This window comes from Podarcis erhardii, assembly GCF_964252035.2.
Source record: "Podarcis erhardii genome assembly, chromosome: 17".
In the NCBI taxonomy this organism is placed as follows: domain Eukaryota; kingdom Metazoa; phylum Chordata; class Lepidosauria; order Squamata; family Lacertidae; genus Podarcis; species Podarcis erhardii.
In genome coordinates, this window is record NC_138515.1 from 12,265,877 (window position 1) to 12,280,257 (window position 14,381).

A 14,381-nucleotide genomic window follows, 5' to 3' on the forward strand; every position below is an offset into this window, starting at 1 on the left:
AAAACGGAAAACCCTTTCGTCTAGCGGGTTTTCCGTCTTGCGAGGTGTTCGTCTTGCGGGGCACCACTGTATAGTTCCAGTGGTTTGCCGTCAAACAGATCCGGTATTTCTTGACGCAAATCGGAAGAGTCAGAGGAAGCTCAAAACAAGCTAGAAATGCAGAATCAGACGTACTTAATTAAATGCTACAATTGAAAGGCTACGCCGTGTTTTGGTTCAGACACACCTTTAATATCACTGGCAGTTTTGGGTTTCCCCTGTTTTTTAATTATGGGATTATGAGGGTTTCCTATGGTGCTAATTTTTATAGGTTAGGTCCACAGATCTGAATTAAAGAGATAATTTGACGCTCTCTTTAGCATGAAGTGGATAAACCCCTCCCTCACTCTTCAGTTATGCATTATAAGAGATAACATGGAAGTTTTAAGCACTAGTCACTGAAATGCCTTGGAAATAAAGTTTAAAACTGTATAATCTGATGGCTGCTGATGTTTTGCTTCTCCTTTTTATTGCTTTTATATGACCTCCAAACCCTTAGAATTTCATGATTATTTGAAGTTGCTGTAGCTGCAACTGGAAAAAACCAACCTTTTCTGAGATACAGGGTTATCACATTTTGATGGGATCATAAGAATATGATTTCTCACGCTGTCTTACGTTTGTGACTAAATTGAGTTATATAAAAAAGCACACAAGCTCACCACTGATTCCACAGTCAGATGACTTCCATGAAAAAAAAAATTGCATCTACTACTTTTAGTTCTGCTTAAGATACTTTTAAAAAAACACATACCAAAGAAGTAATTGTTGCTTTTGTAAGGGTGTGACTGAGTTGGCAAAAACCATTCAAATGTCGTTATTAACAAGTTAACCAAACCTTGAAGGCCATTAACTCCTCTCAGAAAACAAAGTGATAACACAACACGCTTCTTTTAAGAACTAAATAACCATTATCCTTGAAATATTTTTCACATTTTAAAAAAAGCATGCATGCAGCCTAGCTCTACCACAAGACCTTTGGGTGCCTGGAAAAGTATCTAAATAAAATACATGCCCCTTCCCAAATAATAAAATAATTGACTGCTTACTGGTCTATAATGCCTACCCTTCAACATTCCTCAGATGAAAATAGGGACGTTGCTCACTCCCACCCCCAACTGATCCTCCTTGATCTCCCATTTTGTCCCCCTCGCTCCCCACAGGGCCTTTTCAGTGATGGCTCCGACCTGGTGGAATGCTCTGTCCCATGAGACCAGGGCCCTTCAGGATTTAACCTCCTTCCGTCAGGCCTGTAAGACAGAGCTATTCCACCTGGCCTTTAATTTGAATTCAGCCTGATCTTTTATTTCCCTTCTCTTCTCTTCCCTCCCCCTCCCCTTTTATGAAGATTACCCACTCTCAGACCCCACAGCTAATTCTCCCCTGGTCTCCTCGCTGGCCCAAACAGGACTAATTTAGCCAGCTAGCCCTGGTGATCATCTAATGTTTATTGGATGGATTTCCCTCCTAAATTGATTTTTTACTTTATTGTTATTCATGTTTTATACCGTATTTTATGCTGTTTTTTTGTAGCATCAATTAAGTGTTTTAAATTTGTTGTTAGCCACCCTGAGCCCGGTTTTCTGAACCGGGAAGGGCGGGGTATAAATATGTTGTTGTTGTTGTTGTTGTTGTTTCCACCACCAGTACCCCAATGGGACACAGCACATATCCCCTCCATCCTGAGACAGCCAGCGTGGATGAAGAAATGGTGTAGTGGTTAAGAGCGGTGGACTCGTAATCTGGTGAACTGGGTTCACTTCCCTGCTCCTCCACATGCAGCTGCTGGGTGACCTTGGGCCAGTCACACTTCTCTGAAGTCTCTCAGCCCCACTCACCTCAGAGTGTTTGTTGTGGGGGAGGAAGGGAAAGGAGATTGCTAGCCGCTTTGAGACTCCTTCCGGTAGTGACAAAGCGGGATATCAAATCCAAACTCCTCTTCTTCTTAATCCTGATTTGATTTTATTCTTTGGTAGATCTAATAGAAAATTATTTACAGATAACAGTTCGTAAAGCAATTTGAATGTTGTCCTTAACCAATGCTGGATTTACGTATCAACTAAACAAGCTCTAGCTTAGGGGCCCACTCTCTTGGGGGCCCCCAAAAAAATTAAAGGGAAAAGACCTGTGGATGTACATTTCCAAAATATAAGATAAAAAACAAATAAAACAAAACCTACATACAACAATGGTGTTTTGTAGGCTCCTGTGATGTAAGTCATGGGCCCTGCCTACTAGCCTGCTCCCTAAAGTATCCCTGGTTTGCTCATTTCTACATATAGGGTGCCTACATTCTGCATGTGCAAATGGCTTGAGATACCTATGAGGTCCATAAATCACCATATAGCATATATTCAACACACAAAAAAAGAATTTGTTGTTGGCAAAGGACAGCTGGACATAGAAAGGGCCCCATTACCTTCAGTAGCTGAGGGCCTCATCAAACCAAAATCCGGCCCTGTCCGTAACACTTTCTCAATAGTGTTTTTATGCATACTTTACACAGGGGCTCTTTGACATCGTCGACTGACCTCTGTCGAAATGCCACGGCATCAACTGGCCAGGAATAAGTTGCACCGGACACCTTACCCCACCAAAGCCACCAAAACAGCATTCAGAGTAGGATGTAGCCCATTGAATGTGCTGACATGGTGCTGGTGTTGCAAAATGACACCGGGAGCCCGGCGCTGCTACACTGGAATGTAATGTGTGTGTTGTGCCGGTGGTCATTTAGCAGCTAGTTATGTGGGGGAGAGCAAAGAAGGGTGCCTTCACCCCAGTGTGGTTCCCCTTTATCACATACACGTCAGAGCCCGGCCAATCAATCCGCTGGGGGGGGGGGATGACTGGGACAGTTTCAACCGAGGAGCGAGCCGGAGGACTTCCTCTTTGGCTCGCTTCCTCAATCACCCACCCTCCCTCCCTCCCTATTTGCAGATTAGGCACTGGCCTTGCTATGGACTTTGGTTGGTCGCCTTGGTTGTCCAAGGGACCTGGTAGGAATTTTTCCATTTGGCAAATTGGCACTGGCCACTTGGTTTTCGCCTACCTCGTAGCAATTGCACAACTTTGTTAGGGTTGCGGTTAGGCATTGTTTGTCCTTGTGTGGAGGAGGGGAGGTGTGGCCATCACCTGCCCCTCCAAGCTTAAGGGTTAGAGGAATCCAGGGGTGTTGATCTTGTCCGAAGCCTGGGTCGGGGGCTAGGGCCATGACACTGTTAGGATTTTTATCTCACCAGCTGCTCAGCAAGTAGCACTATGGTTGTTTATATCATGTGAGTGTCTGAGGAAGTCTCAGTACCGTTGGGTACTGTGATAGAAGTTACTTTCACTTCTGTGTGAGATGTTGTTCTGTACTGCTGCTGAGAGACAGCAGACATGCTGGTGGGTTCTCTGTTTATATGGACTGTAAATAAAGTAGTTTATAGCTACTGATTGTCTCTTTCTTCCGCAATGAGATGCCAGAAGACGAGCGTGCTCCTCTCAGGAGTGAGAGGTCGTTTATCACCGGTCTCTCTGGACTGAGGAAGATTTACAGCCAGAGGGTGACCACCGGAGAGACATCCCAGTGTATTGGGAAGATGGCGGCCTTCCCGGACGTTTTTCCAACAGACACGACCCCAGCGGGAACACCAGGGGGAGCATCGACAGGGCTCCCCCTACCGGTGGTTTACCCTTACCGGACTTCCTGCGCAGCGGGCAGGAGTCAGATACAGTCGGGTTCAATCAATGCCTAAGCCAATACCGCTCACATTCTGTAATTCAATAAAGTTGTGGCCAAATTTGTCTGATAACATAAACCTAATACCTGTGTCCTTGTGTGAGTTATTTCCCAACGAAGGGGTGGCTGTGGGGTCTTGACACGCAAGGCAGAGCGAGCAAGAGAAAACTGTAGCTACTCTCAGTTCCTCTCATTTGTTCTCTCGCTCTGGGTACTGTGCAAGGAGGAATGGCCCCACAGTGCTACCAAGAGAAATTGCAAGTAGCAGTAGCCACCTCTGCCCCCTTCCCTCTGTCTAGGGCAGGGCAGTGTTGTTCGTGGTCAGGGAAGACCAAGTAGCCAGCTCTTCCTCCCCTGGCGCCATTGTGGGGAATTTGGCCACATAGAAAGAAAAGAACAGGACACCTTAGAACTTGTTTTAAGAAGTTTAACATTCGCTGAAGACAAAATACCTGAATCCAAAATGGAAAGCCATTACGGTGAACAAACTCCAACAACAACATTCATTTTTGAGTCCTCTTGCTTTCATAAACCAGAAGCAAAGTTTGGCAAGGGAGCAGCTGCAGGACTGGAGAAACACAGATGCTCTTCGTCCCAAGGATGGTTCCTCACTCTAAATCAAGCCGTGGCAACACAGGAAGAATAAGGTTTCCAAAGGCAGAGTCTTGGGTTATGAAGTATCCTGAGGAATGTGCATGAGCATGCTGCGACAGGAACGTAAAGGACACATTTTCAATGGAAGCCAAGTCTCTCCACCATCATGCAAGCATGAGTGAGTGCTTAAGAACATCAGATTTGGAAGGAATATCTGTTCTTTGCCACATTTCAGTCCTGCTAGTAGTTCAGTTGCTTTGACCCAGGTGTGGGGAACCCCGGCCTTCCATATTGCCAAACTACAATGTCCATCCTCACATCTAGCTCATTCTTCCCAAGGTTTTGTCCCCAGTGTTTAAAACGGGGCTAAAAGTTGAGATAATACAGAACGTGACATGACCAAAGCCACTTCCCAAATCAGAAGACACTCTCAGAATTTTAAACTTTGTCATCACTGTGCACATCTTAAGCTTTTGTGATGCACGTTAGCTTTCGTCCCCAACGTCTGAGATGGGTGGGGGATTCTTAGGAGCTATAGTCTCCGAGGCACCAAAACAAAAAGGCCCAGGGAAACTTGCAAAATGGCCCATTTGGATATGCTTTGGTCAGGACAACTCACCTGTAGAGCAGCCTTCTGCTGTGCAGCGATGTGCTGTAGTTCAGCATGATCACGAAAGTCCTTGTTAAGGGAAGATCTGGCGAGAGAGATGCTGCGAGCAATGACAAGAAATTGACATGTCACACAAATCCAGGGAAGGCAGCCATCAGCACAGCATCAAGGTAGAGGCTTGCCATGGCCAGGGTGGGTGTTTCGGAGTCAAGAGGTTCCATGTCGTTACTTTAAATACAAGACTTGGAATTTTGGGCAAATCTGACATGCAAAGTGAGTAATTTTCATGTGCCAGACAGAGTTAGAAACTCAGATATATAAGCTAGGCACCAAAAGACTCCTTCAACCAAGGTTACAGTCACCCAATAGAATGTCTAGTTGCCATTTTGGGGCAAGACAGCTCTAACGTGATTGAGTCTCAGTTAAAGATCTGGCCAGTTCAGATGAAAATCTTAAGCTAGGTTAAGAGTTTTGAGAAGCTAAAGAAGAAAAGTCACTTCATCAAGGGACAGTCCACATAATATATATTGGCCTATTCCTGCCTCTTTTTCTTAATGGTGACACGGGCCAGTCACAACAGTGGGAGAAGTGAAGACAAGCTACAACAATTCGCTACAGTGGACCCTCCGGATACGAATTAAATTCGTTCTGGGGATCCGTACTTAACCTGAAAAGTCTGTAACTGGAGGTGAAATTTTTGTGCACGTGCGCGGCACGCAGAGCGCTTCTACGCATGCGGCGAAACCCGGAAGTATACACTGCCAGGGTTGCCGCGTTCGTAACCCGAAAGTTATGTATCCAGAGCGGTATGTAACTCTAGGGTATAATGTTCTTGGCCCCTGCTCAGGCTGCACCGAAAATGCGGCAGCTAGACTGGTGACTGGGGGCGGCCGCCGAGACCACACTGGTCTTGAAAGACCTACATTGGCTCCCAGTACGTTTCCAAGCACAATTCAAAGTGTGGGTGTTGACCTTTAAAGCCCTAAACGGCCTCGGCCTAGTATACCTGAAGGAGTGTCTCCACCCCCATCGTTCTGCCCGGACGCTGACGTCCAGCACCGAGGGTCTTCTGGCGGTTCCCTCATTGCGAGAAGCAAAGCTGCAGGGAACCAGGCAGAGGGCCTTCTCGGTAGTGGCGCCTGTCCTGTGGAACGCCCTCCCATCAGATGTCAAAGCGATAAACAACTACCTGACATTCAGAAGACATCTTAAGGCAGCCCCGTTCAGGGAAATTTTTAATGTGTGACATTTTTGTGTATTTTGGGTCCCTGTGGAAGCCGCCCAGAGTGGCTGGGGAAACCCAGCCAGATGGGCGGAGTACAAATAATAAATTATTATTATTACTTATTATTATTATTATGGTTCCAGAAATTCTTTCTGATTGTGCAGATAAAATATAATGGATAGAAATCTACAGGATGGGGTATTAGTGTGTGAAAACGGTCCAGATCCAAGGATCCGCAGGCAGACACCTCCAGATGGCAGAGATGTCAGGAGTCATCCTGGCCCCCGGGCATTTTCACTGGGCTGCAAGTGACTTAACAGTCAGGTGCAAAATGCGCCTGGCTACTTTTGAATACTGGTGCCAGAAGGACATTTCTGCTCAGAAACATTCACTCCAGCAATGGCAGGTGAAATCAAATAGGAAGGAAACCCAAGTGTAAGTCAAAAAGAAGTCGACCGGAAGGCATGCAGTAGAAGGAAAAGGGACCCCGGCACATTTTGCTCTCTCACCGGTGCCCCCCAATAACTTGCCTAAGTGATACCTGAATAAAACAGCGCTACTAACCAGGGGTCCATAGTCTTCATGATGGGGAGTTCATATGTTTGGTAGAGTGGCTGCAGAACTCTGTATGCAGGAAAAGAGTTTCCCATTGAGATTGCGCTGAGACAATGCCTCTTCGTAGCCAACAAGTTACAGTACGCGAAAATACTACTACAACTCCACCATGAGCAATAAGTCAAGTTCTACGCTAAACACATGGAAGAGGATTTTGTTTTGTTTTTTCAATTCAGGGGCAGCTTTACATTTCAGCAGATTCATAGAACTCTCAAATCTTAATACGAAAACAATGATAAGGTTCAACACGGGGGAAGCGGAATTTTGGTGGAGAAGTGGGTGAAAATACAAAACATTAAAAAGTTAACTTTTTGTTTTTTAAAAGGTGAACTGAAATTTCCCCTCTCTGGAGGGAATGAGCAAAGATGGAAACTTTCTTACAGCTGGCTGCTTGGAACAATTGGCACACAACTCTGATGGTTATGAACTGTTTCCATTAGAAGTACGTGTTGCTGATAGGTCTATTCACCTTCTTGGTTGGCGGCATTGCGGCTGCGTATCCGGGCCCTTGTAGTGACCCGGCTAGGGGGCGGGAGATTGTCGCCCTCTCCGCACCAGCCCTGGCTGTATCACCCCCACCTGGCCAATCTATGCTGATGGGGGGCATGGCCACGGGGTAACTGACATCGCGGCGCGGCCAGGGGTTTCTCTCTCTTGCCTCCACTCCAGAACTGCTCGGACCTGCAAGGACCCTTGTTTAATGGAGGATACTCCTGGATAAGGGTATCCTGCTAAAAGGATCTGGAGGTGTGGATTCTGTCCAAAGTGTGGGCATGGGCTAGGGCAGGGGTCAGCAAAAATTTTCAGCAGGGGGCCGGTCCACTGTCCCTCAGACCTTGTGGGGGGCCGGACTATATTTTGAAAACATAATAATGAATGAATTCCTAACACCAGGCAGGCCCCACAAATAACCCAGAGAAGAATTTTAAATAAAAGGACACGTTCTACTCATGTAAAAACACACTGATTCCCAGACCATCCGCTGGACGGATTTAGAAGGTGATTGGGCCGGATCTCGCCCCTGGGTTTTAGTTTGCCTACCCATGGGCTAGGGCCATGCCACTAACCCAACAGGGACCCCTCGGACTGCCCTTATTTGATGTAAGTCATAGGGCTCCCCGTTCTGGTGGTTTACCCTTAGTTAGACTCCCTGCAAGGGATGCGGGTGGCGCTGTAGGTTAAACCACAGAGCCTAGGACTTGCCGATCAGAAGGTCGGCGGTTCGAATCCTCGCGACGGGGTAAGCTCCCGTTGCTCGGTCCCTGCTCCTGCCAACCTAGCAGTTCGAAAGCACGAAGTGCAAGTAGATAAATTGGTCTTGCTCTGGCGGGAAGGTAAACGGCATTTCCGTGTGCTGCTCTGGTTCACCAGAAGCGGCTTAGTCATGCTGGCCACATGACCCGGAAGCTGTACGCCGGCTCCCTCGGCCAATAAAGCGAGATGAGCACCGTAACCCCAGTGTCGGCCACGACTGGACCTAATGGTCAGGGGTCCCTTTACCTTTAGACTCCCCGCAGGTGGGCGGGTGTCAAGATATAGCCTGGTTTCGCCCAACGCCCAAGCCAAACAGCTCACATCTGTAAGCAATAAAGTTGTGGCTTGTTTTAGCCCATAATCCAAAACACTCGTGTTGGTGTGTTTATTAATCAATGGGGAACTACAAGGCACGGGGCCTTGGCATGCAAGAGAAAGCGTCACTTGGCTTTCCTCTTTGATCAGAGAACACAACTGAAACAAAAAGGCAGGTCTCTAAACTTACTGTACCTGGCTCCAGGGTGATTTGCAGAAGACTGGTTTTGCATCAGCAGCTTCCTCTTCTCCTTATCTAGCTCTGCCAAAATCGCAACCCTGTTTTTATTCTGAAACCCTGGCAGGAGTGAGAAGAATGGAAAAGTCTATGCACTACTTCAAGCTCTCCAAAGTGAATGATAAAGAGTACAGTGGTACCTTGGTTCTCAAACAGAATGCATTCTGGGAATCTGTTCGACTCCTGGAACCGTTCAAAAACCAAGGTGTGGCTTCCGATTGACTACAGGAGCATCCGGCAGCCAATCGGAAGTTGCACCGGACGTTGGACTTCCAGAAATCATTCGAAAACCGGAACATTCACTTCCGGGTTTTGATCATTCAGGAGCCGATTTGTTTGGGAGCCAAGGCACCACTGTATTAGAGTTTGTACTGAAAGGGCTGGTGCTGTGTTGTTTTTATTGTAATTATTTGTATACAAATATAAAATAGATTTTATATATGCATCTAGCTTTAAATCTAACAATGTTTAATTGGTTTTTATTATTATCGCTTTCCCTATGCTTTTAGCAGTTCTTATGTTTATTTATAAGCTGCTTGTAGTCCTGTCTGGGGAGAAGGTGAGGCATAAAACTGTATATAAATTTTCCCTCGGCTCTTTTTCCTGGCCCATGTAGGACCAGCGTGGATAGTTGGTCCCGGTGAATATTTGACATTTTCTCCTCTTATGGCTTTGATCTATAGGCTAGCACTAAAATGAGGCTGCATTTTAAGCTGCATTCTAACTTATATTTTAATCAACTGTTGGTTTGGGCTTTTGTTTTTTAAAAAATGTTTTTACTGTATTTCTATTCGGTGTTAGCTGCCCTGAGCCCGGTTTTGGCCGGGGAGGGCAGGGTATGAATGAATGAATGAATAAATAAATAAATAAATTTATAGTAATAACAACAACATGCTAGAATGGATTGGAATGGCTGCTTCTTCCTGGGTCTTCTGTTTCAATTAAACTGAATTACAGTGCAATTCTATACGTATGTGTACTCAGAAGCAAGCCTCATTAAGTTCAGCGTCTAAGAATGTTTACATTTGAGTCCAGAGCTACTAGGTGTCAAGGTTAGTACTGCCAACACATTGCAGGTAAAAAAAAAAATCTTTGTTAAAAAAGAAAAAAGAAACTCCATAATATGGATGTTTTTGTTTTTCAGTGTTTGCATACTAATTAAGAAAAAGATGTACCCCAGGTACTCAGTTCTAAAATGGAACCACAAGAGAATTTGTAGTACTATCTGTTGTAGAAAAAATTGGGGTTGGCTTTTATAGCCCAACTCTCCACCAAGGGATCTAGTGACCCCCTAAGTCAGTTACTGGTCAAAGAAAAGTGGATGGAGTCTGGAACAGGTCGAAGCAAGACAGATCTTTATTTTTCTGTTGCAAAAGAGTCCCCTGCCCCTTGTAAGGAGGCAAGGATTCAGAACAAAGGTGTCTAAGAATTTAAAAATTGCCAAACTCCTTAGCCCAAAACCACCCAAAGGCATCACACAAGCCGTCACAGAAAGAGGTGATCTACAACAAAAAAAATTGAGAGTGTAGCTTGTCTCCTGCCTGTCAAGATATCCAATGTTTGCTGGTTGTGGTTTCCTGGCTAGTCTGGGTCATTCTTTTGAAATGGCAAGTACCCACTGACACACAGAAAATGCTCCTCTGACAGGTCTGTTTTGCCTTTAACAAACACAGTCGTACTGTTGTTCTCTAATTTAATCCGCTCTGGGAATCCATCCGACTCCCAAAATGGTTCGAAAACCAAGGCATGGCTTCTGATTGGCTGCAAGAACTTCCTGCAGCCAATCGGAAGCTGCATTAGGACATTCGGCTTCCAGGAAAATTTGCAAACTGGAACACTCACTTCCGGGTCTGCGACTTTTGGGAGCTGATTTGTTCGAAAACTAAGGCGTTCGACTACCAAGGTACCACTGCATTCGATTTGAAGGACTTGCAAGTGAAAGAACTATTGGGAAAGGTTTTCCAAGATGAGAGGAGGTATGGCTTTGGGATTGTTCTGTGTACTCAAATGAAGTCTCAGGGAATATTTCCTAAATTTTGAAGGGTGAAGGGTTTTTGCGGAGTGTGTGCACCTTAAAATTTTATTATAACGTAACCATGCAGATAGAAGCGAAGATTACCAGACGTAACGTTTACCTTGCGCAGGAGGATTTGATGCCATCTTGCTAGTTTCCGCCTTAATTGGCTACAACGTAGTTATGGGATGAGCTACCAAAAAGAATATAAATGAACACGTGAACATAAAAGGCTCACTACTAATACAATTGTACATTAATATTCAGGTTGCAGGATGCAATAGCAACACATTTTGCAAAATGCTTGTGAAAATGATGAGTAGCAGGTATGCTATACGTAAAGATGGTGTGAACTGAGGCCACCTACTGGGTACATGTGACCCCCTTATTGGAACAACTACACTTGGTTTGGATTGGTTTTCCAGGGACAGTCCCGGATTTACAGAAGCCGTCCCGCTTTCTGATCCTGGAATGTCCTGCAAAACTGTAGTAAGGTAAAGGGACCCCTGACCATTAGGTCCAGTCGTGGCCGACTCTGGGGTTGAGGCGCTCATCTCGCTTTATTGGCCGAGGGAGCCAGCGCACAGCTTCCGGGTCATGTGGCTACCATGACTAAGCCGCTTCTGGCGAACCAGAGCAGCGCACGGAAACACCGTTTACCTTCCCGCCGGAACGGTACCTATTTATCTACTTGCACTTTGACGCGCTTCCAAACTGCTAGGTTGGCAGGAGCAGGGACTGAGCAACGGGAGCTCACCCCGTCACAGGGATTCGAACCGCCGACCTTCTGATCAGCAAGCCCTAGGCTCTGTGGTTTAACCCACAGTGCCACCCGCGTCCCCTGCAAAACTGTAGGACATCCCTATTTTCCTCAGGGAAATACTGGAGGGTATGGAGCTATTCAATCATCTGGAAGCAGCCAGAGTTTTTCAAATGTTCAATGTTTTATTATGTTTTTATGTATGTTGGAGGGATGTGGGTGGCGCTGTGGTTTAAACCACAGAGCCTAGGACTTATCGATCAGAAGGTCGGCGGTTCGAATCCCCACGACAGGGTGAGCTCCCGTTGCATGGCGTTTCCGTGCGCTGCTCTGGTTCGCCAGAAGCGGCTTAGTCCTGCTGGCCACATGACCCGGAAGCTGCACGCCGGCTCCCTCGGCCAATAAAGCGAGATGAGCGCCACAACTCCAGAGTCAGCCACGACTTGACCCAATAGCCAGGGGTCCCTTTACCTTTACCTATATATGTTGGAAGCCGCCCAGAGTGGCTGGGGCAGCTCCGTCGGAAGGACGAGGTATAAGTAATAGAAGTATTGATTACGGAATAGGACATCCCTCTTTTCATTGGAGAAACGTTGGAGGGAATTTTGTTCCATGGTTCACTTTTCGGACTACAACTCCCATCAGCACCAGCAACTGATAGAAACTGTAGTGCAAGCTGTCTTGAGGGTGCCTGGAGTTGGGAATCCTTGAAGGGGAATCTTACAGTTAGCATTGCGGTTGCTGCTTTCGGCTCACCTCCAGCAGGTGGGTGGAGTCCCTAAGTGAAAGCATAAAAATAAACAGCTCCAAGCACCTGGCAATGGACACAGTCCCCATTCACCCACATCCTCCTTGCCGGTGGACTGCTCCCTGTTTCCCTCACGCCACCCCCTTTAGCTGCCCAGATGGACTCTGCCGCCCCCCCCCCTTGGCTGTCCAGGTAGACTCTCCCAAACCTCCTTTGGCTCTAGAGAGAATACTCTGCTGATCCCCCTTTGGCTATCCAGATGGATTCTCCAGCCCCCCCTTTGGCTGTTCACGTGGGCTCTTCCAAACATCCTTTGGATCTACAGATAAGACTCTGCAGCTACCCCTTTGGCTGTTCAGATGGACTCTCCCGCCCTCCTTTGGCTGTCTAGATGGACTTTCCCAAACCTCCTTTGGCTCTAGAGATAAGAATCTGCCACTCCCCCTTTGACTGTACAAATGGTCTCTCCCGCTCCCCTTTCGTTGGACAAATGAACTCTACCACCCTCCCCCTTTGGCTGCCCAGATGGACTTTCCCTCCCCCTTTGGTTGGACGAATGGACTCTCCCGCCCCTCCCCCATTGGCTGTCCAGATGGACTCTCCCGCCCCCCCATTGGCTGCCCAGAGTCCTCCCCGTTTTAGGGGCTATTTCTTCCCCGCTCACCTGCTCCCGACTTCATTGTCACGCGCGCCGCGTTAACAAGGCGGGGCCAGGAAATAAGCCCCGCCTTCACTTCCCCGACCACCCCTGACTCAGAAAAGTGTAGAGTGACACGCAGCGTGCAGCTTCCGGGATGAGCTGGAGCTTCCGCTTAGCGAAGGCTTAGCCAGCTGGGTCTCCAGTGGCAGGGAGTTCCAAAGGCGCCGCCCAAGGAAGCGGGTAGTCTGCGGGGGCGCCTGCGAAAAGTATTAGTATTCCGAGTGTCTCTTCAGTGGTCAGCGTCTAAAAAACCCCCACCTTGTTATTCTCCCCCCCATAATATTCTTTATTGGTTTTCATTTGCACACTCCACATACACATATTGTATTACATTTCACATTTACACCTGCTCCTCAGAGCCGACTTCCCTCCTTCCCTATTCTGGCCTTTTATATCACATCTAACTTTTTTGCATTGTCTTCATCCCTTTTGTATATTATTGTTCTTCTTTCGTATTTGTCCATCGAGTGTCTATTGTCAAATAAATCCTCCTGTTTATACAGTTCTTATTGTCTGCCTATATTCAATTACAACTACCATTGGTTACATTGATCACATTGTACATTTTACTTTTTCTTATTTTCTTTATCCAGAAATTTTCTTTGTATTTTGTATTATGAGGTTTATTTCAGTTCTACTAGTTTCACTAGGGACACGGGTGGCGCTGTGGGTTAAACCAGAGAGCCTAGGGCTTGCCAATCAGAAGGTCACGGTTTGAATCCCTGTGACGGGGTGAGCTTCCGTTGCTCGGCCCCTGCTCCTGCCAACCTAGCATTTCGAAAGCACGTCAAAGTGCAAGTAGATAAATAGGTACCACTCCAGTGGGAAGGTAAACGGCGTTTCCGTGCGCTGCTCTGGTTCGCCAGAAGCGGCTTAGTCCTGCTGGCCACATGACCCGGAAGCTGTACACCGGCTCCCTCGGTCAATAAAGCGAAATGAGCGCCGCAACCCCAGAGTCGGCCACGACTGGACCTAATGGTCAGGGGTCCCTTTACCTTTACTGGTTTCACTATTCCACCTTATACTTCCTATGTATGACATAAATTTTCCCCATTCTTTTTGAAATGTTTCATCGCCCTGTTGTCAAATTTCCCGGGTTAACCTAGCTATTTCTGCATATTCCATTACCTTCTGCCGCCATTCTTCTACTGTTGGTGCTTTCTGTTGTTTCCAAACCCACCTTGTTATTCTCATGCTATATCTCTCATTCTTGTGGATGCTGTGATAGGAATTTTGAGGTCTTAGATACATGGTAATGTTCATAAGTGTACCAACCAAGTGCATACATAGAGCAACACAGGAAGAGTGACCTGAAACCATGACAAAAGCAATTTTACATGACAAAGCCATTTTTCACCTTTTCACCCCTTGCTTTTTCCTGTAAGACCTATTGCAGTCGTTAAGAGTCGTCAACAGGCTCATCACAGCTATCTGCCAATCACCCATTCCCACCACCCTTCTGAGTAATACCCCTCCCCACCTTCTCACTATATAGAAGGGTCTGGAAACTTCTGTTTCAGTGTATCTGAAGAAGTGTGCATGCACACG

The 14,381-nt window shown here is 46.6% G+C and overlaps 1 protein-coding gene across 6 annotated transcripts; it reads right to left on the reverse strand.

Moving 5' to 3' along the window:
- Positions 1 to 4,173: 4,173 nt before the first annotated feature.
- LOC309332491 (SOSS complex subunit C) lies at positions 4,174 to 12,918 on the reverse strand. Of its 6 annotated transcripts, none has more exons than XM_081845715.1 (7): positions 12,798 to 12,900; positions 12,110 to 12,163; positions 10,747 to 10,818; positions 8,569 to 8,671; positions 6,754 to 6,813; positions 4,974 to 5,064; positions 4,174 to 4,464 (listed from the first exon to the last, which is right to left on the reverse strand). In XM_081845715.1, exons 3-7 carry the CDS (start codon positions 10,769 to 10,771, stop codon positions 4,369 to 4,371), a joined length of 375 nt encoding a protein of 124 aa, XP_081701841.1. In that variant the 5' UTR covers positions 10,772 to 10,818; positions 12,110 to 12,163; positions 12,798 to 12,900; the 3' UTR covers positions 4,174 to 4,368. The 6 variants fall into 6 exon arrangements, with proteins under 6 accessions (XP_081701841.1, XP_081701845.1, XP_081701842.1 ...); XM_081845719.1 differs by having other exon boundaries at positions 8,569 to 8,699; positions 12,798 to 12,899; XM_081845716.1 differs by having other exon boundaries at positions 12,142 to 12,163; positions 12,798 to 12,888.
- Between the last annotated feature and the right edge of the window lie 1,463 nt (positions 12,919 to 14,381).